The sequence below is a fragment of the Fringilla coelebs genome, assembly GCF_963513975.1.
Source record: "Fringilla coelebs genome assembly, chromosome: 15".
In the NCBI taxonomy this organism is placed as follows: domain Eukaryota; kingdom Metazoa; phylum Chordata; class Aves; order Passeriformes; family Fringillidae; genus Fringilla; species Fringilla coelebs.
Genome location: NC_140041.1, coordinates 8,851,927 through 8,879,619, shown reverse-complemented (window position 1 = coordinate 8,879,619; position 27,693 = coordinate 8,851,927). Strand labels below are relative to the sequence as shown.

The 27,693-nt window shown below is 41.2% G+C and overlaps 1 protein-coding gene across 1 annotated transcript in view; it reads left to right on the top strand.

Annotated features, from left to right (window-relative positions):
* FSTL4 (follistatin like 4) overlaps positions 1–27,693 on the top strand; it is a gene marked incomplete at its 3' end in the record, with an annotated part of 196,306 nt that overhangs the window by 146,040 nt on the left and 22,573 nt on the right. The window contains exons 6-7 of the mRNA XM_084215769.1: positions 14,132–14,298; positions 25,211–25,331. Of these exons, the coding sequence (XP_084071895.1) occupies positions 14,132–14,298; positions 25,211–25,331 (288 nt within the window). The remainder of the gene's footprint in view (positions 1–14,131; positions 14,299–25,210; positions 25,332–27,693) is intronic.

Below are 27,693 nucleotides of genomic sequence, written 5' to 3'. Positions count from 1 at the left end.
CTTAAACATCTGAAATATATTACTCTGAATCATTAAGAGCCTTTTTTCACAGTATGTCCCTGACTTCATCCTTGACGTTTCCTGTATCCACATTGCTCTTGATTTACACTGAGTGTTGCTGATTTGCAGTGCATTGAGACAGTCACATCTTCAGCAGGGGGATTTAAACTTACAGGAATAGCTTTAGGTGGAGCAAAGAGCAGGGATGCCTGTGGAAGTCACAGGCACACCTTGGTGCACACCTTGAGGTACCACTGATGCTTTTCATTTTCAGGAATAGGTACAGGTTCATCCTGCACTTCTGTTCCAACCTATCTGGTGAGCTTTATCAAGCATTAGCACAGCCCTGCTGTGCTGTGAGCCTGTGTAATCCAAGCACTGCCTTGCAGAATGTCTGAGGGATTTTTCCTGAAAAGTTCATCCTGCCCATGGCTGGAGGTGAGGTTTGCCTGACTCATGGCAGGAGCGCTGTCATCTCCTTCTTATAATGAAATCAGGGTGGAAAATTTCATCCTCCTTGATCTGACCTGGACTAAAAAGCAGTGTCTCAGCTTCTGGCACTAGTTGGAGGCATTTTCACTTACAGGATGCCCTTTTTGTAGGATCAGAGGCAATCTTTTCAATTCCATGTGTTGGCATTTTGCTGTCTTGCTCAATGTAGTCTTAGTAAAGGGAAGGGAGAAAATAGCAGAAAAGAGAGAAATTGGGGTTTTGGCAAAAGATGAAACATAAGACAAATGAAAGAATATTCATGTCACCTGTTTAAATAGCATAATCTAGCTAAAGCCTATTAAATCCCTTTCATCTAGAATTATTGACAGGAGCACTCTGTGTGTTCCACTGACAGGAACATTCACTCATTCACCTGGGGTCTTGCCAGAGACAGAGAAATCCCAAATACTGGCAGCTGAGTTGGTCACTGGGTTGGTTTCACTTTTCAGAGTGAAAAGAGACAAAATCAGAATTCAGCAAGAAGAAACTATTTTTCCCACACTAGTTTATGACTCTTTTGGGGGTTTGTCAGTACAGCTCAGGACTAGGGAGACAAGGTTTGCTCTGCTCAACAAAAATAATTTTCTCTAACTATGCCTTGATTTCTCCTTCCATCTTCTGGCTTTGTTGCATATTTTCATTGCAGCTCTCTAGGGCAGGAACTGCATTTCTGAAATATTTTTAATATATTTTTGAACACAGCTTTGCTGTGTGAAGCCCTGGCCATGGTTGAGCCCTTTTGATGTCTGTGGCTCACATGTAGAATCCAAACCAAACCTTGTCAGGCATCATGTGTGGCACTGTAACAGCATTGGGACTAATGAAATAATAGCTCCATAAATTGCCATTAATTGTTTACCCAATTAATAATAACACAGTTGAGCCAATTAAAAATGTAGAATTTGATTACTTTGAAGGGGTATAAACCACAAAGGACTATGCATCAATTAAAATACAGCAGAAGGCTTTTCACTGCATGCCCTGCAGGTGTGTGTTATGTCTTAGTGGATGAATGTCATGTTGTGTTTGTGAAAATCATTTCATTAGCCAAGCCATAATTTACAGGATGGATAATAAATACTGGCATCTACAAGTCAGCCACTGATCTTATTAATACTTGTATTGGCTGAGGGGTTTGCATTGAAGACTTTTAACTTTGGCATTACCATTGTGAGCAGTTACTACACTTTAATGTTGATTTCAGTAGTTTTCTTGTCACCAAGGTTTAGCCTAAATAAGATGTTTCAAAAGCAATTGAGCCACCAGATCTGGTCTTTTGTCTCTTTATGATGTACTAATTTATATCTGACCTCTGGTGAGTAAATAAATATATTGTGGATGTTGTTTCTGTGTCTCTTTATAAAGGAGACCCAGAGAAAGGGCTGGTTGGAGCAGGTGAGGAAGGCTCATGTTCAGGCAGGAACCATCTCTGAGCATGGACCCTGTTTAACTGTTTCTGTGGTAGGGTTGTTGGGATGTGCACATGGTCATGCATTCTGAAAGAACTTCTGGGCTCTTCTTCACATTAAGCATGCATTTTTTCTTGGGAAAACAGAGCATCTGGCTGACAATATTTGTGATGAGTGCTGTGCTAAAGATGTTAAAAAGAAACTGTCTCCAGACTGTTGATTTGATGAATACTGTTATTTGTGGTGTTTGGCATATGGTGGCTATGCTGGCAAATAACTTAGCATTAAACAGTCTTTCATTTGGCACACTGGATTTCTGGTGTGTTTGAAATTAAATGTATATTTAAAGATTGTGTTGATATTTAATTTATAGACTTAATCAGCAGTAATTCATTATATATAGTGCACTGTGCATTCCTCAAATGTTCAGTTCGTTGAGCTGATTTTAATTTGTGATCATTAAATGTAAACAAGGCATGTATCTACCGCAATTGGCCTAAAAAAGTCAATATTATCAGCTCTCACCAAAAGGGTGAGATCTAGGGTCCTGTTCTTTCAGTACAAGAGAAATCTCTGTGCTGTGCTCTTTAATCACTTGTACTGGGAGAAGGTGTGGGTAGCAGAGAGCCATCTAATGTCACACACAAAGAGATAAAAAGATATGATTGATGGCAGTTGAGGAGGAAGCAATTAAAATATAGGAAAAAATTAAAAGACCATTTTCATAGGAAGAAGGAATGGAAATGTGCCCATTAGAGAGAAGCTGTCGCTGCCCAGTCACTGAAAATGTTCAAGACCAAGTTGGATGGAGCCTGGGGCAAGCTGGTCTGGGGAAAGGTGCAGGGAGGGTGGAACTGGATGCTCTTTGAGGTCTCTTCCAGCCCAAACCATTCTGTGGTTGCTCTTTGAGGTCTCTTCCAGCCCAAACCATTCTGTGGTTGCTCTTTGAGGTTTCTTCCAACCCAAACCATTCTGTGATCCTATGGTTTTAAATACTGTTGGTTGGAAGAGCTGATGAAACACAGCAGGCTGGTGGGCTGAGAGCACAGGTGGGCTGAGCACTGGGGGGTTTGGCACAGCACAAGTGGGGCCAAGTTCTGAGATGCAAGCTCAGGTGCAGATTGCACAGACTCAGGAAAAAGCTTCTCTGGTTTTGGCAGAGAAATTCCTTTGGTGAGAAGTGGTGGGGGCTGTCCCTGCAGAGGCAGGAGCAGGACCAGGCTGTGCTTTGCTCCATCAGCCTCTGCTGGAGCTGGGAGGCATCAAATGCAGAGGTGATGCAAGAGCTCTGCTGGGGCTGTGGGGAAGGGAGATGGGCACCAGCTGTCCGTGGGATGACTGGTGAGGGCTGTCAGTCACAGTTGCAGTCAGTGAGATGGGGTGACTGAAGCTCAGCAGGAATGGGAGATTTTGGACAGGTCAGAGCTGGGATCATGCTGAGCAGAAATGAGGCAGAAGGGCTAAAAAGTTCTTTTTGGCAAGTAATCCCTCTCTGAGGCCACATAACTCAGCTAAAGCAAACATGTCAAAGGTGCTCACGAGCATTTCTGAAGACGATTTAATGGTGAAGAGTGTTACAGAAAAATCCAGGGAGCAATGAATCATTTCTGCCTTCAGAGCTGCATTTGAATAGCTGAAAATAAGGTTGAGGGTATAAGATAAGAAAAATAAAATTGTTGAATAGCTGCTCTCTACCTAAATCCTGTCTGTTCTGTGCAAACCTGGTGGATGCCAACAGAATGGGAAGGGTGCTGGGCAGCCCAGGTGATGGGGGCTGTCCCTGCTCCTGCAGCCGCCCCCCATCACAATCAGAATGTTTTTCCAGTGCCAAGGGGTTTTATGTGACATAAGACTTATAAGCCTGAATGATAAAGAACAGCTTCCATAAATCATTTTGCTCTGCAGATGTAAAAGTTTCAAGATGCTGGTGTCGGGTTGGTACACAAAGTACAGCTGGCCACATTTTGCCAGCATATCTTGCTTTTCAATATGCTTTTTAATATGGTAGTCCAGGTGATTTGTTTTTCTTGTTACTTCCAAGGATGCAGCATTTATCATGTTTTTTTTACTGGAATTCAAGTTTCTTGCAGCAGAGGCTTCAAATCTCAGCTTCAAAGTATTTTTGTGTAATTAAATTTCAGTTTTATATGTGGATTTTATCTGTGAACCTCAGAGGGGCTTTAATAAGAAATCCAACATGCTTGTGGGTATTTGTGTGACACCTATTATCATGGTTCCAAGAAATCTTTTCAGACACCTTATTCCTAGAATGTCCTGGAGAGGTTTTATATGGGGGAAATTGAGGCAGAGTAGGGTTTAACTGTCCAGACAAAGATTAAATCTGCTTCTCCTGCTCTGACTACAGCTTGGCACTCTCTCTGGAGCTCTCTGCAGACATTTCTGCTCCACTGAAGAAGCCCCTTTGGTGGCTGTACTTACCTATTCCTTACTGGTCCCTTCCAAACCTTTTGCTGTCCACCTGGATTCCAAATCTTGTCCCAAGGTCCCAGCTGCCTGCCCAGCATTGCACTGGAGTTCTGATGAATTAGCCAGTTAAAGGGTCTTCTCTGCAGGGGTTTCTGCAGAGAAGGGTTTAAGCAGGACAAAACCTGCCCACAAAAAACAATGCTGTGTTTCCTGCTGATATCAGGAAACCAGGGATTTTCTTTAGGAACTGTTCTTTGCTTTCTGCTTTCCCTGCACCATCCTCTCCAGAAAGAAAAGTCATTACCTGGTTCTTTGCTGTTCCTCTGCACATTCCTGACTTTCCCCTCAACTCCAGTCAGGTGGTTCTGAATAAGGGAGGGACCTGGTGAAAGTGCTGATGCCAAAGTTTTTAACCAGCTAATGTGTTTTGAAAATGCAAGATGTTAGCTGGATAAATGTTGCCGCAGAGCAAACTTGCCATCACCTTGCAGGATCCCCACTAGCCAAATTTGTGCTGTTGTGTCCTCTCCAGACTGGTACATCATTGCAGCACACATTAAACTGGTCACCTTCCAGGGCAGCACCAGGATGAGAAGAAATGCATCACAGCTGCTTTGGGTTGGAAGGGTGCTCAAAGATCATCCAGTTCCAACCCCACTGCCGTGGGCAGGGACACCTCCCACTAGACCAGGTTACTCCAAGCCCCATCCAACCTGAAGTATGTCAGGCTGTGTCCTGGAATTGGCATGAGCACAGGAGAGCAGAGTCCTTGCATTTATTAAGCATCCTGAATGGAGCTTTAGTCAGGAAAGATGCAAAATGCAGATAATCACCGTAGCTAAATTTGCAGTCATCCATAGAAAGCAATGAAAGCTCCATGAAAAACATTACTAATGCTTATTTACAGCTCCAAAGGTGTGCTCGCCCTGATTTGGTTGTTTATGAGCACAGTAAATATGGGAATGTGAAAGAAACATGCATACTTGATTTTAAATGCTGGGGATTTTTTTTGCAAACCCTTAATCTGAGGTTTAGTTTCTAGGATCCTTGTTTCCTGGTTCATCCATTTTTCCATGCATCACATTCATTGCATAATGCTGGCCAGGAACTCAAAGGAAAATGGACAGAGAGTGAAATATCAGAGCAGTTTGATAAGGCCATTTTTGATGACTCAGGGGTTGTAAATTATATGTGAATGTTTCTTGAACTCCAAATATCCCATGGCCTGACTTGTCTCTATATTTGAAGTAATTTCTGTACACACCTTAGTGGCTCCCACGAGTCATGTTGAACTTAATGTTCTGACAGTATTTCCATGATAAACCCTTGGGGTTTATAGAGCATCCATAAAAATTCACTCCAGGGAGAAACTTGGCGGGCCACATCCTCCACTAGAAGCTATCTTCTTCTGCCTTAAATCAGATATAAATCAGTTCAGCTGTTGTAACTTAGAAAAGTTACAAAAATAAGTTTAGTGGTTTTGTATGGTTTTTTCCCTGAAACTCTGAAATACCATAGTTTAAATATAGATAGTGGCTGTTCAAAGTCTTGTTGTTTTGACAGAACTTGCCTGTGCTAAAGATTTCCCCGTCTCAAAGCTAAGGAATTTCTGGATTTGAAAAACTTTTTAACTCCTAAAAATGCTGAAATTTGAAAAGAGACAACTATTGCTTTTGTGGCAATGAAACAACTGATGCTAGTTTTATCTTACAGTCCCAGTAGGATAGAAAATATGAAACTCAGAGAGCAGCTGCAACACTTCACATCTGTCCCCAAAAACTCATAACCATTATTTTTTGGTGGGGTCAGTGAGAGGTTTTAGTTCTGCTCTCCCACAACTATTTGGAAAGAGGCAGAGGAGGACCCTGTAGTGTGATTTTTAACTGTTTTTAAGAAAAAGAGACATATCTTTTGAGTCTCATGTTAAACTGGTGTGAGCAGGTTGCCCAGAGCAGCTGTGGCTGCCCCATCCCAAGGCCAGGTTGGATGGGGCTTGGAACAACCTGGTCTGGAGGAAGGTGTCCCTGCCCAGGGCAGGGAGGGTAGAATGAAATGAACTTTGAAGTCCCTTCTGACTAAAACCATTCTGTGATTTTATGACTCCCTGAAGGAATTCTGAGAGCCAGTTAGACCATTAGCAATTTTACTTTTCAGATTAATAAAGTGGCTGGGGAAATGCATGGCTGCTGCAGTCTCAGCAGGACGCTCTTGGTACAACATGGGAATATTTTATCAGAAATTAATCATATCAACATTGCTCTCAATCTGTGGGAAATAGGAATTTAAAATAAAAACAAATGCTTTTATGTAAACTCTTTTTCTAAAATAGACTACTTATGCCTATTTACATAATGAATCCATCACTACCCTCAGGAGATTAGATAATTAAGCACTGAACAACTTATATTTATTCATGTACTTTCAAGAATGAATTAATTATCCCTTCCTGCACAAACTCAATGTTCTCCCTCTGATTAGTAGCAGGAGGACAGTGATGGGATTTTGTGATGGAAAGTGTGTTGCTTCTTTCCTTTAAAAAAAAGGAAAACAAATTGATCATTAGGATAAAGTACATAAAAAAGCTGTTTGGTTAAAAGTCAATATAAACAGTTTTTAGCAAATTTATTAGCAATGTGAATATGCTTGATACAGATTCATATGAGAGAGCTGGACTTCTTTTCTTAAAAGTGCATCATTTTTGGGAGGACTTTGTGTAATTTAGATAATTGTTTAAGCAGCTGTCTGAACAGAGTTGGCTCTCCAGATGTGACATTTCCAGTGCAGGAGGCTCAGAATTGCTCACCTGAAGATTCTCTCTACTCAGTTCTTGGGAGCAGATCCCTGAGCTAGCCAGGGTGACCCAGGGTCCCAGGTGGGCTCAGGAGGGGATTGAGGCACCCTCTCAGACATGGCACCAGCCTCCAAATCTCAGGTTCAGGAGATCTGAATTGCTCCTCTCAAATCCAGCTGCTGGAAGTGATGCTCATCTTCCCCTGGGGCATTCCTTCAGTCTTCCAGAGAGGAACATGCAAGTATTTCACAGAAACAGGACAGTGTGGTCTCTGAAAAGTCCTAATCCCCTTAGAAGCTGTCCAAAACTCTGACATTAAATAATTTTTTCAAATTATGCTTTATTTTCTGTGTCATATTCTCATTATATAAATAATCAACTGCTCTTAGCAACTTGGTTTAGTGGAAGTTGTTCCTACCCATGGGAAGCAGTTGACAAGATGATCTTAGCTTTGAAGATCTATTCCAACCCAAACCACTCTATGAAATGTCGTCAATAGCATTTTATGGACACAGTTGCTGAAGAAAAGTAAAATATATCATAATATTTAATTATTTCAATAGCTGTTTTTCTCTTGCATTTGTTCAAAGTCACAGTGACATGGGCAGGATAGGGATGAGAGGCAGTGTCTTCACCACCACACCAGAGCTGAGTGTCATGGGGACTTGCACACATTTATTTTGAATTCCACAACAAGATGGGGTTTAGCTTCAAATGTAAGTTTGAGACCTACCTTGGGGAGTCATAGCCTGTGGTCATCAAGAGTAATGACAGAAGAGTGCTTCAGGTACTAAATTCTGCCAGAAATATAATTATGCCTTTTTATGACTTAAAAAACACTATTAGTAATTTAGTAGAGAATTTACAATAAAATGTTTTCTGAAGTAGCCCACAGAAGGTCCTGAGGATTTATAAATTACATTAAGAACCTGAATTATTGCAGTTACAAAATAAAGCTGAGGTATGAACATTTCTACTCAGCTTTAGGAATCATTTTCTTGTTCACATTAATTAAGCTTGCAGTCCTTAGAGTATGTGTTTTTGAGGGACACCAAGCTCCTGAGATGTCCCAGAGGGGCAGCTGGGCAGTGGTGGGTCACACCAAGGGTGGCAGAGGCAGAGCCAGCTCCTGGTGGTGTTTTTCATAAAGCCAGAAACCTCATCCCAGTCACCTGCACTGAACTGATGTGGGAGCTGTAGGAATTCTCTGGGTTCATTAATTTTGAACTACTTTAATCATGTTCATGAACAACTCTAAGGTCGTTAATTAATAACATAAACAATTTTAGTAGCATGACTGGCTTTCCTCTAATTCTAAGTTGGCATTCAGAAAATGGAGTTTTTTTCACTGGGTGATGGATAGGCTGACTCTGGGCAGGTGAGAAGATGTCAAATGTGTCTGGGTAAGACCAGCTTGTTGAACCTTAATGACCAGAAAAATGTGATGGCATGGCAATGTTTCTTCTGGAGATAATCTTAAAAACAGCCAGTGGAAGAGGTTTGCAAAGGCATGTAAACCCAGGGTAATCTGTGTACTGAGCTTGTTACTAATTCATTTATTTGGTCTATAGAGTAGGGTAGAGTAATTTATAAGCATATTATGTATGAGTAATTTATAAGCATATTATACAGTGTTGTACAGATTCAGACCCAGTGTGAATCATCCTTCATTGCTTTTAGCCTCTCCCTGCTGTGCCTAACCAGATGATATCCCATCCCAGTGTGTCCCCACATCCCATCCCAGCATGTCCCCACGTCCCATCCCAGTGTGTCCCCAACAGTATCACTGGAGTCCCTCCTTGGCTGGCCAAATTCACCTTCACTTTCATGTTTAGAAATGCATCTCACAAATAACATGGTCATTTAAAAATCAATTAGCTGCAGTTGGCTCAGCTTTAAGAGGGTCTAAAATTTCTCCAAGCTCTATGCAGAGCCAAATACATCTCATCAAAATTATTGGAGAAAAGAGTAATTATATGTCCTGTTTTCAACTATGTTCTATTAGTTGTTTTTGTTTTCTGGATTCAGTTAGCTCCTCACCTGAGAATGTGTTCAGCTAGAGAACTCTTTTATCTGTTGAAACAAATGCTAAAATCATCGCTGACCTTCATGGCCACAAGGCAATAAACAGATTTTACTAATGCAGTGCATAAACACAGCTGCAGGACTTGGGGAATTAAGTAGACACTAAAGTTTCCATCCCATTAAATCACCCCTGACTTGAACCATTGCTGGAGAAACACGATGCATTTAGGGCTGTGTTACCCATGCTTCACTTCACAAACAACAGGTCTCTCTGCATTCATTTGGGGGCAAGAATCAGTGCAGGAGACTTTCTTTGAAAGTCACTCTCCTGTTGAACATCAAACAAGGCTGTGTTTTGGTTCATTGTCTCCCTTCTGAGGATGAGTTACAGGATTTAAAAAGTATTGCCTTGTCCCATAAGCAGGATCTAAGCAATAGAACAAGAGTAGATTAAATATTATGGGGAAATTCTTCCCTGTGAGGGTGGTGAGGCCCTGGTACAGGATTCCCATTTGAAACATTCCCATCCCTGGAAATGTTCCAGACCAGGCTGGAGGGGCACTGAGCAACCTGGTTTTGTGGAAGGTGTCCTTGACCACAGCAAGGGATTGGAGTGAGATGATCTTCCAACCCAAGCCATCCTGCAATTCTGTGAGACTCTGTTTCAGCAAGGGAGGACATCCATGAACAACTGTAACAATAATTAAAGGTGGCAACAATGCATTAAAATGTGTATTTTCTTTAGATTTAAGGGAAGAGATCTCGTTCATGATATTAAGCACTATTTAAAGTGTGAAATCTGTTTCTGTAGGTAGTGCAGCACGAGCAAAGGCAGGTGCCCAGCATCATCAGGTAAATTATCTCCATGCCAGGCTACATCACTGAGGTTTTCTCCATAGATGCTCATTCCAGACTGCTCCCTGTAATGGCCTCAATTATACATGTCTTCATTGTGAAATTATGATTGCCTTTGGTGGGCTGCAGATGACAGCAGAGAAAAATATTTCCATGATAAACCAGGACAATAGGCAATACCTGCTGCATTAGTATGCAGAGCTTGTGAAGGTGCAGTGTAACTCCATCTTAGCACCTTAAAAAACACTGGAGAGGAGGAGGGACAGAGGAAAATGTTCAGCAATATCTTGACACTTTTTTACAAGGAAAGGAATTACTAAGACTTCACATTCTTACATGTCACCATGGGACCTGGTATTGCAAGAAATTTAATGTAAGAATATCAAGATGGTGACAGTTGGGTCACCAGAGGTGCTCAGTGCTTCAGGCTGAGTACCATACCAGGCAGGAGAGGATGGACAAGAGGGGTTCCTCCCCTGAATAACCCCTTGGCACAAACCCTCAGCACACAGGGAGGGATCCCTGACCCTCCTGAATACGGCAGACGGGTCTGGAGATGGCCCTGCCCTAATTCCTGAACCACAAGGTGTTCAGGCACTGAGTTGCTGCCATCACCAATGGAGAGCTTGTAGTGTCCTGGTTGCCTTTCACTGACCTTGATTTTGTTCCACATTTGGTGTCTTTGATCTACATGATCAGGGATTAGTCCTGGTCCTCTGATACACAGGCACATGCTTACACCAATTCCCTTTTAAAGGGATCATTACAAAGGATTTAGCCCTGTCTGGAACCATTAAAAATTGAGTGAAGAATGATAGCATCCCATTCTCTGATGATAGTATCTCTCTCTGATGGCAGAATAGTTGGCAGGAACTTATTTCCAGCTGGAATCCCAGAGAAATCTCAGGTTTGCCACAACTTGGTCAGCAAGGACTGATACTGGTTGAACCTATGGAATGTAGAAAAATGGTTTGCATGCCTCATCCTGCAGGATTTCCAAACGAACATAACATTGCTTGATTTTAGGACCAAATTCCATTTCAGCGTGTTTTATTCTGTAATTGAGCACCCTTTGAATATTGCCTTTTTGTTCTGTTCAGTTTTATACCCATGGTAAAAATCCTTTTATCTCCTGAAGTTTTTTAAAAATAAAATGAGCAGTGTTCAATACTTAATCTAGGAGCTCTACACAAAATCATTATGGTGACTTGAATAATTTTTGCACATAAACCAACAGCAGCAGTGTCTAAGCTCTATAACTTAATACAATTTTGAGTCTTTTAAAACAGTTTTAAAAAGCTCAGCCCTCACATCCTCTTAGGGAACCCTGTTTCCTCCCCAGTACACCTGCTTGTGTTAGGAAATCTTTTTCTATTGAAAACAAAAAAGCAATAACTGAAACCACACAAAATAATTCTGTATTAGTAGAAAGGCTTTTAGATGTTAATTAGAATCCCTCAAATGTACTGGTAATAAGATGCTGTCAAATATACTCCATAGAAACACTCTAAAAAGGAGTGTGTTTGTATTGTTAAAGTGGTCTGTGCTAATTACATGCTTTAACATAAAAAACTCATCTCTTGGCCTTGTATGGTTCATCCAAGAATGGCAGCTGTGCAAGGTGTCTTCTTAATTAAACCTTAATGTATTTTTCATTACTGTGCTTCTAAAAAGCAAAAGCCAAAGCCTCTTTAGCAATTGTTTGCAAGATGGGCAGGAAGCCTTAAATTCCACTGCAAGAGAGCACTGAAAAACCATTGCTGAAGAAAGAGCTTATGGAAGCCCAGCGTGTGCCAAGGAACTCAAGGCACCATGAAAAACAGCAGAGGGAATTAAGGGAAACAGCAGTAAGATGAAAAAACAATTCTCTTATAAATGAATGGCCCTCTATTTCATTTCTCCTCAAGAGGAGATGTCCTCATTAGCCCTACTGTATGCTACAAATTATTATAATTATCAGTTCTTTATCCTGTCAAGTGCACTCCAAATATTTTATTCATTAAAAGAACCTCTTCATTATGAAGAAAATAACATTATTAGCCCCTATGTGCTGTTTACATGCTTCAGGCAGCTGGATGAGGGTGGTGGGATGAACTCTCCATCCCTGGAAGTGTTCAAGGCCAGATTGGATGGGGCTTGGAGCAGCCTGGTCGAGTGAAAGATGTCCCTGCCCATGGCAGGGCTTGCAGAGATGGTCATTAATGTCCCTTCCAGCCCAAACCATTCAGTGGTTCCCTGGGACATCTCTATTCCTATGGCCTGCTGCCCCTGATTTGCCATGTCCCTGATTTCTCCCAGCAGTACCTGAAGGCGGTGTGATTTAGTCTCATGCCATGTCTTCCCAGCTTAGTTGCTAGCCTGCTCAGTGATCTTAAATGGGTGAGGTTCTCTTCCCAATATTCCTTCATCTCCCCTTTTGATTTTTAAGGTTTGATGGTCAGACTGTGTCAGTCTTCTCATGTAATGCCTCTGGAGCCACCATAACACAAATAGTAGCACCACGTTGGTCAAACAATCTTAATTTTGATCAACCTTCTATCAAAACTATTTACCTTTTATTTAGAACAGATTGTAGTCTTCCTGAAATAGCACTGGGAATTTTGAGTGGGAGAAGTGCTCACTGCTGGCAGACACACCAGTGCTGTATGGACCCTGCAGCCCAAAGCCAGCCTCAGATCCACAGTGGTGAACACTTTGTGACACATTAGCTTCTCACTTGGGTGGGAGAAGCAGAAGAGAAGGGGTGCTGAGCTGTTGGGGTATGTTTTCACAAGCAGGTTTTGCACTAATTTCTCACAACCAGTTGCTGTACCAGAGCACTGAGTCTGTCCAGGCTGCCCAAGGCTGCTGAAATACACTGAATATTTTAGTGACAGATTTAAGAGGTTTGCTACATTTAAGAGATGTTAAAGCAATTTTTCAATTAGATAATATGTGAAAAGGTGTAAGATTGCAAATGTCGATACTAGGGTTTTTTTTTCATTTTTATTCCATGCAAGTGACATTCAGATCTTGTGTGGGATGTAATGACAGAGTTGTGAGGTAGGTGAACAGGATGAAGAGTAACTTTAGCAGTTGATGGGAGGGAGTAACCTGACCCCTGTATGTCATTTTACAGTGTCACCACTGCTTGAAGGGGTTTTTTTCCCCAAAGCAAATGGCCTTGGTTGAGGCAGGATCAGTCTCTTTCATCTATATTTTACTGCTGTTGTCACCAGTGGACATGAGGAAGGAGGAGCCTTGGTGCTGGGAGAGGTTGTTTCATTCCCCAGCCCGGGTTTTGGAGTTGGCTGAAGCAAAGTAACACCAGCTGTGAACATTCCCTGTTCCTCTCAATGGGCCACTACCTTGAAAGACCAGTCTTCATAATTTACATGCAATATAGGTTTCTTATTGCAGAGCTTGGGAATGAGAGGAAGCAAAAGCCATTCTGTGAATTACAAAGCTGTGGCTACAGGAGTTTATTTTGTGTGGGACGTGTAAGTCAAAATCACTAGGGTTTTTATTTAAATAAAATATTGGAAAGCTTTTATATTTTAGGACAGCTGTATCTCAGGTGCCATATGTGGCTGTGTTTGGTAAACAAGTTTTCAAGCTTGGTGACTTCCAGTGTTTGGGAAATTTGAAGCTAGGTTTATCTGTATTTCAGTGGCAGCAGTCTGACCTTAATTCTTCCTCAAGGAACAAACATGACTCGCTCTTGTACCTTTTAAAAGGTACTACTCTCCTACCAAAGAGAGGTAGTGGAGCGAGAAGTGTTGTAGAGAGGAGTGTTGTAGAGAAGCAAGCCCAGATGGTCTCAAGCCAGAGAGCCTTTGCTTGTCCTGCTGCTGCTGACTGCTTTGTATGAACTCCTGCAGCCAGGCTGGCCAGCTGACCATCACAGTGCCCTCATGCCACAGCTAAGATGCAGCAGGAAAGGCGTTCAGGGAGTTTGATTGAGACAGATTCAATTTTTCTCTTACTTGGCTTTGTTATTGATGGGTTTTTTTGTACAGCATAGGTACCCCATCTCCTTTCCAAAATGCTCCGAAGTTATTCCCAGAATGAGAACAGGAGTCGGAGAGGAGAGAAGAGGAGCAGCTTCCCTGTGTGGTGTTTGACGTTGTCCCCGTTCTCTTGCCTTTTGCAGAGGTGGTTCAGCTGAGCCTGCCCGAGGAGCAGAGGGTGACTGTGAGCACCATCACCGTGGGCCTCAGCACCGTCCTGACGTGCAGCATCCGCGGGGCGCTGCGGCCGCCCATCGTCTGGAAGCGCAACGGCGTCGTCCTCAACTTCCTGGACCTGGAGGACATCAACGTACGTCCTGAGCCTCTGCTGCCGTTGTCTGGCACGCCTTGAGCATGGCCTCATTTAGCACGTGCTGGTTATCAGGGTGCAGCTTTTGTCTCGTTGTTATGGAAAGCGGGAGCCGGTGCAATATTTAGGTTTTATGGGAATCTGTCCCCGGAATAAAAGCAAAGCGGTGTATGTGCAGGGGAGAGGAGGAGTACTTGGGATAAGTGATATGAAATTATGCTTCTTTCATTGGTGCTTCTTTCATTGGTCTGGACCTGTGCTCCAGAGACCTCAGGGGAAAACAGCTCTACAGACCACTCACTCCTCAGGAGTGTCTTTCCCAGTGCAATGGAACAGGTACATCAAGAAGATGAAACAAAACATTTGTGGTGGCTATGAATCTCTCCTCTCTTTAAACCAAATAATCCGTTTTTATCTCTGACCCTCCTGTTTCTCTTGCTTTTGAGTCAATTCTCCTCTCTCATTCCTTGGCTGTTATTTCTGACAAGCAGTTTAAAAATGGGATTATTCAGCAGGGTGTGGCGATGCCCTCACAGGAAGGAAGATGAATCTCTTTTAATTCACAGTGCTGGTCTGATCTCTGAGGCATAGTTGGTAGTAAAGACAATACCTGAATGATGGTATAAACTTACTCATTTATTTAATAACATTTAATTACGGAGAGAGTGGAAAGTAGTGTACAAAAAATATGGTCTGTATTTCATTTCTCTTTTCATTGAAGTATATGGTAAATCAGGTTTTATTTTAATTACACTGCAGCAAGAGTTGATTTATATTTTTGTTCAGTTCTTGTTAATTTGATAACCACTCAGTTCAGAGTTGTTACAGTCAATACTATAGCTCCCTAAATTGTTGTGTATCCAGGATTGCTGAAATGGGAAAAATCTTTGGTTTATTCTTCTGCAGTAAAATGTGAAAATTACAGCACATGGGACAGAAATACACACAGAATCTCAGTGCTTTATTTGTTGACTCTTCCTTAGCAGGAAAATCATGTGCACCATGTATAGGTAATTACTGTGTGCACAAACTTAGTAATTAAAGCCATCTAAACATCTTTTTCTTTTCATCAAAGCAAGTATTATCTTTTTAAATTTTTTTGTGTTTCTTGTCACTGCTTTGAGCTTGACATGGAAATACAGCAGAGCCTCTGAAGGCTAAAGAGTGGTCTTTGGATTTGTTGGCCAAAAATAATGAAAATTTCATGTATTTAGCTTACATTTATGAAATTTTGGTTATGATGACATCAGTCTTAAAGAACTAAATTTCCTGTGTGAACTGGACACAAAATGACAGTCCAAGAACCTGAGTAGAAACACGTTATTGAAGGACTGATGGCACTTGGCTCTGGGGGTTCATTTGCAACTTGCAGTATTTTAAACAGAATGTTGAATACGTTTTCAGACTGAAATGCCAGTTCCTCACATAATTTAGCACTGGCCCAAGTGGATTTCTGGTTTGCTTATAAGTAATTCTGTTTCTCATTGGTGATTCTGTGTTTAGAGGCAGAGTTATGTCCTTGCACATGAGCCGACTGGTTCCTGAATGATTCAACACTCCCATGGAGTGTAATACAGCAAGAAAAAACATCACTTTTTGATCTGTTTCAACTAGCATATCACTGAGAAACTATACCAGAAGAGCACTCTGAGATTGTTACAAGGAGAAAAAACAAGATTTGTGCCTCAATTTTAATGTGTTACATATCAGTTTATGACCTCTATCACTTTGTCATATAACACCTGCTACTAGTGAACATCAACTTTTCTAGTCTAATGAACATCTCCACAACTTTTTCATCTTTAATTTCACTCTGTAAATATTTTATGTTCTGTATATACACTGCTGTCTGTGTGCTGGACTGATTGCTTGAGGAGGCACAATTTGGGGATTGCCATTTTTTATTTTCCCTCTTCCACGCTGGGTGTTATGTAGGATGCTTGAGCTCAGGCATGCCTACTCTCTGGTAATGAGGATGGGCACCTAGATGTCTGAAGCAATTGGTGGCAGCAGGCATGGTCCTTCAGCTGCTGAATGCAGCCTTTTATTTATCATAGAAGCACAGAATGATTTGGGTTAGAAGGGACTTTAAAGCTCATCTCATTCCAACCCCCCTTGCCATGGGCAGGGACACCTTCCTCTAGACCAGGCTGCAAAATCTTCAGCCTGTCCTTGGACACTTCCAGGAATGGGGTATCTACAGCTTTTATGGGAAATGTGTCAGGCCTCACCACCCTCACAGGAAGGATTTCTTCCTAATATCTAATTTAATCCTACTTTCTTTTAATCCATTCCCCATTCTCCTGTCACTACATGCCCTTGTTTAAAAGTCCCTCTCCACTTTTCTTGTAGGTTCCCTTCAGGTACTGGAAGGACACAATTAGGTCACCCTTAATCCTTCTGGCTGAAGAATACCAATTCTCTCAGCCTGTCCTTATAGCAGAGGTGCTCCATCCCTCTATTCATCTTGGTCTTTTCTTAAACACCAAACAGCTCAGGTCAGGGGTGGCAGCAGACAGTTCAAAGCTTCAGCCTTACGTGGGTACACAAACTCACATTAAACAATAATCTATTTAAAGGCCCTGACAGCAGAAAGTAAAGGCAGTGTGTTTCTTAATGTACTTGAAGGTAGTTAATTAAATTACTTCAGTTTTCCTTTGGTACGCCTCAAGCAGAAACTCAATTGCATTTCTGCTTTTCACAATAAGGTTGGCAATTTGGCTAATTGGAAGTGCAACAGGAGATTAATTGTACCTTTTTAACTTCAAGAAAATCCTCCCTGCTCTTGGCACATTGCTAATCACATACAGACCTACAGGATAGTCACACACTTGGAAAAGTCCTGGTATTATATTTCAATTAAACTCTTTCTCTTCTAAATGCTAATTCAAGAAATCAAATGAAATTAGAAGCTCAAGTCTGAAAAAAACAGAATCCTGCCAACTAGGTGTGAGAGGAAAGGCTTTGCTGAAGTGTCCTTTGTTGCTTTATTCTCTCCAGATTCATGAGAAATGTGATCTGAGAAGGTGACCTGTGTTCCAGGGTAATACTGGGAGGGACTAAGACAGTCAACAAAAACCTAGATAAGCCTAAATTTGCACAGAACTGAAAGATTGAAAATTACTATAAAGCCTAGTTGTTTAACTGCGTTAGTTAAATCACTTTTATGTGATATCTTGATTGGCAACAAAATATTTATAATTTTTCATTGCTCTCTTAATCAGAAGCTTTCATAAGCAACTAGTAATAATTTATCATGTCCTGTCTATGGGAGCTCTGTTAATGAGTTGTCACATAGCTATTGCAAAAGAGCCATCCTAATGGTACATGTAATTAAACAGTTTCTCCTGCAAACATTTAAGATTGCTTTTAGCATAAAAATATTATTTCTCCATAAATTACCCATCCATATTATTTATCCATTAGAAGTCCCTTTGCGGTTCCACTTTAATAAAGTCACATCAACTTTTCTCATGCAGAAAATAACTATAATGTAGCTGAAACTGATAAATTTGTTATAGCTATAAATTGATTTCTGACTACAAAAGTGAAGTGGTTAAAATGTGTCATCATTCAAAATAATATACTTTTACCTCCTAGGAACAAGTGATATTTTTTCTCAAGTATGTGATTATGAAAGCATTCCTCAATTTGAAAATAAAACAAACTCCTCATGGAGTCAAATGCATATAGTATTTATAGGGTATTGTTTCACATGATTTGACATTATCTCCAGAGAAACATGTGTAAATTGATATAATTTATAAATACAAGTTGCTCCTTCAGAAGCACAGTGAAAGAGAAGATTACCATAAGAAAACAAATATGGTGTGGAGGTAGATAAGAACTTGGTGAATTACCAAGTGTATTCCAGGTAGCTATAGCCTAAACTCATTAGTGTCTTTCATTACTCATTTCATTTTATTCTGTACACTTTAGCTCACACAGGCATTGGGTCATTAGTTCAAAACCAGAATTTATATAACCAATTGTGTAAATACAGATTTCTTCCTTTTTGCTGATGTCAGGTGGGATGGCACAGCCTTGCTCTCTCCAACATCCCACCCAGGGACAGGCACAGAGCTCCAGACCACAGCCTTGACTGCTGCTGTTCCCCACCCCCTGGGAAATCACCTCCATGTGCATCTCATGGCCCCTACAAGAGCTGTGCCTACCTGTCTTGAGACACATTTTGTGCACTGTCATGAATGTCCCTTTTCCATCTATAATATTTGAAACCCAAAGCCAACAGCCAACCTTTAAAGTGCAAGTCACTGGGATTAGTTTTCTCATTAAAAGAGTCTGGATGAAGACAATGTATTCATGTTGATGTTTTTATGTAGCTTCACTGTTAAATAATAAAAAACTCGTGTGAATAACCCCATTAATTCCCTTCTAATAGAAATTGGGCCATTAAAATGATCAATCCCTGGGCCATCCTAGATACTGCTGTGATGCAGTGATGGGAGCAAGTTACAAAAAGTTGGATATTTACAACCAAGTTTTTTCTCTTTCAAATCAAAGTTTATGAAATTGCTGATAGCTCCTTAATGTATTTACAAGCTCTAAAATAGAGGTTAAGTGCAAAATTACTACTGACAATATATTCTGAATATATAGTCTCCCATTTTGTCATAGTGAAGATTACAGAAATTGTATCCACTTGCATTTTTAGAGGAATGTACCTACTATTCATTTTCCTTGTCATGTTATCTCTGAGTTTCTCAGGATGTAAAACTCACCAATTTTTTTTTTATATTATAATTACACAACTATCTAAGAAGTTCATGTCCATATTTTGAAGGCAAAAAAAAATTTTGACTCAGCAGCATGTTGTGTTGAATTCTTTGAGCAGAAAAACAAGAAAAGATAAATTAATGCCCCATCAGGCTGTGTTTGCAACAGTATTCTAGCATTTGCTTAAGGCTGAATTTCTCTCCATGTAAATGACTAAAGTGATGTGTAAAACCAAGAACAAATAATATTAATGAAGCATAAGTTTTCAGCTTGTCTCTAGGAATGAATTATTAAAAGCATCAAAGAAAGTGATTTAAGGACCCACGATTAATTTAGTTTTTATTATTTTTATATGAATCACTCATAAATCTATTGTAAAAAAGATCAGAGGCATTTCATTAGTAAGGAGAAATCATTTCCAAAGTGATAGCCATTGTTGTAGATTTTGCATAAAAATAATCTCATTAAATGCTTGGGTACATTTTGTTTTAAAATCCTGTAAACATCATCAGAGAGAGATTTCTGGGACACTGAGGATCAGGCAAGCTTTTTTAGTGTGAACTAGTTAATACTGGTTGCTTTTCTGGTGACTGTGAGATCAGGATGGTGTTTTTCTTCATCTGGAAGCATTCAAGGTCAGGTTGGATGGGGCTTGGAGCAGCCTTGGGCAAGATGAGCTTCAAGGTCCCTTCCAACCCAAACCATTCTGGGGTTCTAGTGGAGAACTGGTGACACCAGCGAGCCCCTTTGCCAAGACTGGTTTTGTCAGTAGGCACTGAAACCACGTTGAGGTCTCCAGCTTCCCTGGGCTTGGGAAAGGGCTGGAATCGAAGGGGTTAAAAATGAAGTGAATTATTATTAGTAGTAGCAATAATAGTATTTGGAAAGCAAATGTCCTGAGAGAAGAACCACTCAGGGAACTCCATTCCCTCTGCCATTATTTCTGCTATGAACCCTTTAAACCATCATGGTGAGAGGGTACTGGCTGTCTTTGGGGCGTCCCTCCTGCCCAGTATTTATTAGGAGCATTCAATGTCTAACTTGGATGGATTTAAATCACTGTGTGGGTGTAAATGGCTTGAGCAAGGGGGTGTGTAACCCACAGTGCCATACTGTGGGGTGGCTGGTGCCAGTGTGCCCTCCCTGAGAGGAGGGATGTGGGGAATCTCTGCCTTCATGTCAGCGGGATTGACCTTTCTATTTCTTCTTCCTTTTTATGGTTTGAAGTCCTTTGGGTTTTTTTACTCAAGCAATTGGAAGTTATCCTAAAAAATAATAAGTATCTATGCTTATTCCTCTTTGAACTTACTGAAAACCAAGAAACTTTGACAAAAATTTAAAGGGTTTAAAATGTTGGAACAACCCTAAGGCATGTTAGAAAGCTTCATGAAAATCTGAAAGAGGCAAAAGGTGGGTGGCAGTGCCCTGCACCCTGTGGCATCACAGCCAGCTCAGCATCCAGGGGTAATGTGGCTCCTCTCTGCCAGCTCCTTCCTGGGTGTCAGAGAGGAGATTTGTGGTGTAACAATCACAGGCTGGAATTCACTTGAGACGGAATGTGAACAAGATTTACAAGTAATATGCAATGTTTTACACATCTCTGAGCACGGTGTCCCTGAACCATGGCAGAGTGCATGACCAGGGAATGCATTAGAATGGGAATGGGATAAATAAATATGAAAAATCTTGTGTTTGGAAAGACCAATGCCTTGGGTAATCAGTAGTGATGGAAAGGAAATACTGTACCAAAAAAAAAAAGGTATATATCCATTTTCTAGGATCTGCTTTGCTTTTTTTTAGAGCAACTTTTTTCTTTTTTTTGGTATTTTATAGATTACCAAGCTGTTATCAATGTAAAATGCAGGGTGATGCATTTTTTTAAATCTCAAAAAGTTAAAACATATTCTGAGGTCATTTAATCAATCATTTGGTTGAAGGGTAAATGCAAGACATGAAAGGAGCTCATGAAGGACAGAGAACTTTTTATTTGAAAAAGGGAGAAAAAAGGTGATACAAACTGCTAGAGAAGTCAATTTATCAGCTACCACTAGCTGACTTTATCAATTATGAGAAATTATAAGCATAGATTTCTGAATTATTTTTATTTGAAAAATTACTTTATAATGAAATTCATAAGGTAGAGATGATAAACACCCTGCCCTTATCTAGCTGCTTTGATGCAGGGCTTATGATTCTGTGGAGCTAGATGGGTGGTCCCTCTAGTTTCATCACTTCTCTTTTTCCTCTTCACAAGGAAATGGTGAGATACCCCCTCCCTGAGCACCCACATCCATTCCAGAGACACCCCATCCCAGGAGTGCTCCAGGCCAGGTTGGATGGGGCTTGGAGCAACCTGGTCTGGTGAAAGGTGGCAGGAGGGAGTTGGACCATATGAGCTTACAGGTCCCTTCCAACCAAAGCCTTTCCATGATCCATGATAATTCACCTTCCGTGGTAAAGGAGGAAAACCAAAGTATATTTCAGAACTTGCTGAAAGAACTTTGCCTTTCTGCTGATTGCCTGTTCTTCTTCACAGGATCATACATTTAAATGTCTTTTCATTTCACTGTGGGGCATTACTGGGGTCAGGTAGGGCAGTAACAGCTCCCTGGGTTATGCAACACTTGCTGAGCCTCCCAGACAGCCCTGAAATACTGTTTTAAAGCTGGGGTAGATCTGGGGAGAGAAGAATTATGCTGCATCAGTTTTATAGATGTTTTTGTTCTGCTCTGTCTGCTTTCAGGCTTGTGTTGACCTGGAGAACTGGCTTAACAAGCAAAAGCCATCTGAACTGAGTCAAAATATGTGAAAACATTTCCTCTGCTTTTTCCCATGGTGAATTATTCCCATTCCCTCTGCCCACCCCATCCCCCTGCCAGCACACCAGAGCAGCAGCTGTCAGTGCTCACTCACACCCTGTTAGTGTGGGGCACTGGCCTGTGAGCAGCTCCTCAGAGCTCCTGAGGCAGCACAGCATGCAGGGGGATATGGGACACATCCCAAATACATCTCACAGCTTCCAACTGCAGCACAGCACTCCTGACTGCAAGATGTGAAGTTAGGGGCTATTAAGGAATCAAAGACTCATCATTTCTTAATGCTCCAGGGCTTGGGTTTTTACAACACTTCCAAATACACCCTTATGAAATACACAAAGAAAGTGCTTGTGCATAAGAATGCATCCATAGATATAAAATGTAACAGTGCAATCCTGATGTACTAACTATATCCACAGGGAAACACTGGGAGAAAACCGTGAGCTGCAATAAACACACTGAAAGTCATTAATTTGTTAGAGAATTCAGTCGACTTTTCACAGCAACAAAAGGTTCAGTGTTAAACATTTAATGCCACAATCATTTTCTCCTTCCCAGTCCTAAACACTTTCAATTTTTAATAATTGTGTAGTTATATGTGAATTTACTGCATGTGCAGGTTCTAATACAGGATTTCCCTTCTGTGCCTGACATGGTGATATGGTGCTGACCTAAATCATCTTTGATAACTTTATTTAAACACCAGAAGTCAGAAAATAGATTTTAAAATCACAAACTATGCTTTTACCAGTATAAGCCCCTCTTTTGAAGAAAAACACTTTTGGAAAGGAATTAATAATACAGTAGTGTTGCACCAGTTTAGTTTTTTGCTTATATTAATACATTTGTATGCCCTGGAAAAAAACAGATCATCCTTAAAAAGACAATTACAGAGCACAAACCAAGCATTCAGAAATTTTTTTCTGTGATATTTTAAAGGAAGTAACATACTTAAATAGAGAAGATTATATTGTTCTCTTTGTCCATAACTCCTTGGACTAAATTATTCTATTAAAATAGCCATCCTGCTTTTATTAATCTAAACTCAATTTTTGTTTCTTTTAACTTACAAAAACTGTTATTAAGTGCCCTCCAGTGCAAGAATTTTCTGTATTTCATGCAAATACCATTTGAACAGGGTTGGTGTCTTTTCCATTAGCAGTTACTCATGCATCTTTGCTTTCCATCAGGAAAGATCCAACTGACCAAAAAACAGGCAAATGCTTGAAATGGGGATTTTTAAGTAGATATTTGTAATGATGATTGGAAAACTTAACCAGCTTATCCCATAGCATAGATGCCTGACACCAAGATGACAACAATATCTTAGATGCTTTTGATTATAGATAATGGAATTCAGATAATCTATGGATTTACTCTGGTTCTTTATAATTGTTCATACATTTGGAGCAGCACAGCCAGCAGGACCAGGTTGTGATTGTGGGTGTGTCTGTGCCCTCTCAGGTGAAGGTCTGTGCTTTGGGAAGGGTTGTGTCCTGCCAGTAAACTCCTTAATTCTCAGTGCTCACTTTCAACCTGCTTTAAAACATGTCTAAAAACCAGGCAAGCTCTCAAAATTCTCTCCCCTCTGCCAGTGCTGACCTGCCACTGAGAGGTGAGCCATGAATATGCTTCTTAGTGCCAGACAGAAGATTTTGGAGAAGATTCATGAGCTGACAGAAGTAGTGCCAGATCAATCCATACTGCAGGAGATGGGCTGTTTTGTACTTCTCTTGAGGGATGCCAGCTGGCATTGCGCGTCTGCTGCAGAATCACAGCTTCCTTCAGAAAATGTTCAAAGCGTGGTGTCTGGGAAGGAAGGTTCAAACTGCAAAGCACATGCACCCTGAACAGGCAGGAAATGTGAGATGTAAGGAGCCCCAGAAGGTCTGGGTTTAGAAATCAGCCCATGGATGATCAAACAGCTCCAGCCTGTGATCTCCAAGTCCTGGGCAGGGCTTGGCAGCAGCAGGGGGATGGGGATGGTTCCTTAGAGCACTGGAGCTGCTGGGGTGCAGCAGGGAAGGAGCAGGGTCAGAGCTTCTGCGTGTGGATTCCCTTCCTCCAGCACAAAGAAACCAGGACCCAAGTTCTTGACTCTGAGCCAGGAGATGGAAGTGATGTCCCTGTTTAATCTGTCCCCCCTGGTGGGTCCTGCCGTGGCAGAGGAGGCAATGAGCTGTCACCTCCTGACTGCACACACTGCTGCATGGCCCAGACACGGGGGTGGCAGCAGGCAGGACCTCCTGGAAGGGCTTCCCTTGCAGACCCTGGGCTGCAGGCTGGCTTCCAGCTGCACTTCAGAGCTTTGAGAACAAGTCCTTGTGTTTTCATAAGCAGAATCACTCTCCAACATCCACCCTGCTGTACTGGGTTTGTGCCACCCTGACTCAAAGTTGAATTCTCCCAGAATACTGCAGTTAAATGACTCAAAGAGTTCAATTTAGCATACTTCACACCATGAGGATGATTACAGAAAAATCTTTCTTTCAGCTCATGAGCTGTTTTGAAATGTGTCCTCCTCAGTTTACATGAAAACACAAACACTCTGAGGCTGCAGAGAGTCTGAACGTTGGTGGAGTAACAAGAGGAGGTGCTTCATTTAGCCATCAGTGCTGTGGTTCTCTTAGCTATAATTTGGTAAATAAACATTGAAATTAACAAATAAATAATTAATTGAAATCAATTCCTAAGCAGGGTGCTTGTACAGAGTAATCAAGTGCCAAAAATGTGTCTAATAACTCAACTCAGATCCTTCCCATCTCTAATCAAAAACTGAAACAATGCAAGAGCAGGTGTAAAAAGATGAAGGGAAGGAAGAAAGATACTTGTTAAGCAGTTTCAGAACTAAACAGGTATGTTTGAGGAAAGGCTTTTTGTCTCCTTCCTTGCCTCCTGCCTAGGATATTGTCTGAGATAAGTAGCAAAGAGCTTCAGTTCTTTTTCATCAGGTCTCAAGGCTGCAGTGCATTTTCTAAGAACCAGCATAGATAAAGGAAACCTTAACCCACCCAAATGTTAGCATTTTATGCATCTGAGGTGAACAGGTAGATATTGAATTCCCCCATAAATTAAACAGCTGGAAATCACCATCTTTTTATGTGCAAAGAGCACCTTGTTAGCAACAAGCAGAAAAGTTCATATTCTCAGATGAGTCACTTTACCTTGCTCTTAAATCACTGCTCATTTTCTCCCTGTGTGTTGATTTATGAACTTTATAGCCTACTGTTCAAAATTCAAGCTATGTCCCCAGGCTGCATTGCTATCAAAACCTCTGAGCAGGTAGTATCCATTCATGTAGTGCTTAAAATATTGTTACTAAATAATAAGGCACCTTTCCTGTCTTTTATTCCATTCAGGATTTTGGAGAAGATGATTCCCTCTACATCACCAAGGTAACAACTATTCACATGGGCAATTACACCTGTCATGCCTACGGCTATGAGGAGCTGTATCAGACCCACATCCTTCAGGTGAATGGTTAGTAAATGGCATATGTGACATTCCATGAAAGCATTCCCTGAGAAAAGTTGTGTGTTAACCTCATTCACACAGAGATGTGTAAGGCCACAGCCCAAATTATCTGTGCACGAGAGCAAATGCAGCTTGGGGTTTGCTCACTCGCACTGTCACACAAGCAATCGAAAATAAAAGTGTCAAGGGGAGATGTGTATAATTACCTGGGCTTCAGGAGATATCTTCATTGTTAAACAAGCTGTCAGTGACATTTCCAGAGAGTTAAGAGCAGCATTTCCAAGCATCTCTTAAAGTAATTACTACTTTTGTCAACAGAAGTGTTGCCTCAATAATTTCTTCTTCCAGAAAATAATTTCTGTTGCATGAAATAGCCCAGGCTATTTAAATAAATACAGCAGTGTTTCCAAAAGCAGCTAACCTCCAGCTGTATATCCAGGTTATTACCTGGTTGTACTGAGCTTGGTTTGCTGAGGGCTGTTTACACTGGCTCACTGGATTGCAAAATGAGGGCAAATCATTTTACAGGTGAGAGAATCAGACAATTCCAGCATTCTCGTGCACCTCCATCCCCTGGACCACATTTGTGCCTGGTGGAACTGATATTCAGGTGCTCACTATCTATCTTCTGACCTCAAACTCGCTCAGTTGGATTTAGTTTAAAATTACATTAGATTTAGCCAGCATTTCATCAATGGACCAGCCCACAGAGATCCACCTCCCCAGCAGCAGCAGCATTCTCCAGCTTCTGACCCTTTTTCACATGTGCTGATGATGCCTAGCAGTGTCTCCAGAACAGGGGACAGGGACACCCATTACTAACTGTGGGCACGTTCTGGTATGAATTGGGATGTACACTATGGGATGTACTCTGGTATAAAGATTTATTTTTAAGGAAAATTCAGTAACTTTATTACAGGGTGTATATATTATAAGAAAAAATACTATTAATTCCTTTCTCTAGGTGTGTGTTGACCTGCACAAAGGAGAGGTTTCAGCTGGTAAGAACAGGTCACAGAGGTCACAGAGGTCACCTGCTCTCACTACTGACACAGAGGTCAGCAGTGACAGGAGAAACAGTAAGGGGGGTACTTATGCATCTTAAGAAGGGCCATGGTGGTTTTGTTTTGACTTCAGCTCAGGTCTTCTGGACATGTGTAAGTGCTCCCCCCACCACAGAAGTACCTGGAGGAGAGCACAAAGTATCTGGTTGATCTGAATGAAAGCTGACTTAATGTCTCTACATAATAATTTTTCATCTTTTTGAGAGAGTAAACTGTAAATCTCAGCAATGTGGATAACTATGTCGTGTATGCTGCAGCTGAGAAAATAGGTTTCCTTCCTCAAAGTGCTGTTTGTTTGATGAATGGCAGTTGAAAGAAAAGCCAGCTAACAACTTAATCCCATGTCTATTATGTGATGTATTATGAGGCCTGAATGGAGTTTAGTTGGCAGACAACAATGTAGACTTTATCAGCACTGAGAATAGAAGGCCCAAAGGCTTTGAAACTTAAACCAGAATGAGAGGAGAGCTGGATGGAGTGTGGGGAGGGGGTGATCTGTTCCATACTTGCCACTTAGATTTAACTTGTTATTGAAAGATCCCATTTTCTTTTTAAGTGGAAGTTTCATACCATAGCTGCATGGGGGCTTTCTTACCAAGAGAAGAATGCTGTTATACAAAGAACACTATCTGTGTGGGCTTTTTAATATGCTATACAGTCACTAAATACAGAACAAAAAGCCTGGCATTCTGGTATCAACTCAGGCTTGCTAGAAAACACTGCAGGGTCTAGAAATCTTTGTCTCACAGCATCTGATATTCCCTTGTGAGCCATTAGGCTTTGCAGAGCTGGGTTCTTGCAATTCTTGGTGTGGCTGCCCACATCAGTATATTCCCTCCCGTTCTGCCTGTGTCACAGTTTCCTGCAGCAGCTGATGCAGGGGTGACAGCCCTGATGGCAGGAGAACATTGTTTGCCTTCAAATACACTGGAGGGTTCCCAAGGCAGAGCCTTTCACAGGGAAACCTCAGTTTCAGTAACCTAAAGGACAAATTGAGGAATTTTTCTTGACAGGAGTAGAGGGAAGAAACTGAGCCAAACTGAATTGAGTGAAGATGCTGAGAATCTAAGTGTAGTTGATGGGCTCTGTTCAGCGCTGGGGCTTGTCTCTCTCTGTCTGTATCAAACTAAAAACTCCATCTTCAGCATGGAAGGGTTTTTGTTGCTTTCTTGTGTTGGACTAAAATGGTAAGAGAATGTGACAGAAGCAAATCAGCCAGAACTTGGGTGTATCTGCTCGCCTGTCTCCTCCAGGAAGGCACTGATCTACTTTCAACATCAAAAACTTGGGGGCTTTTTATTTTA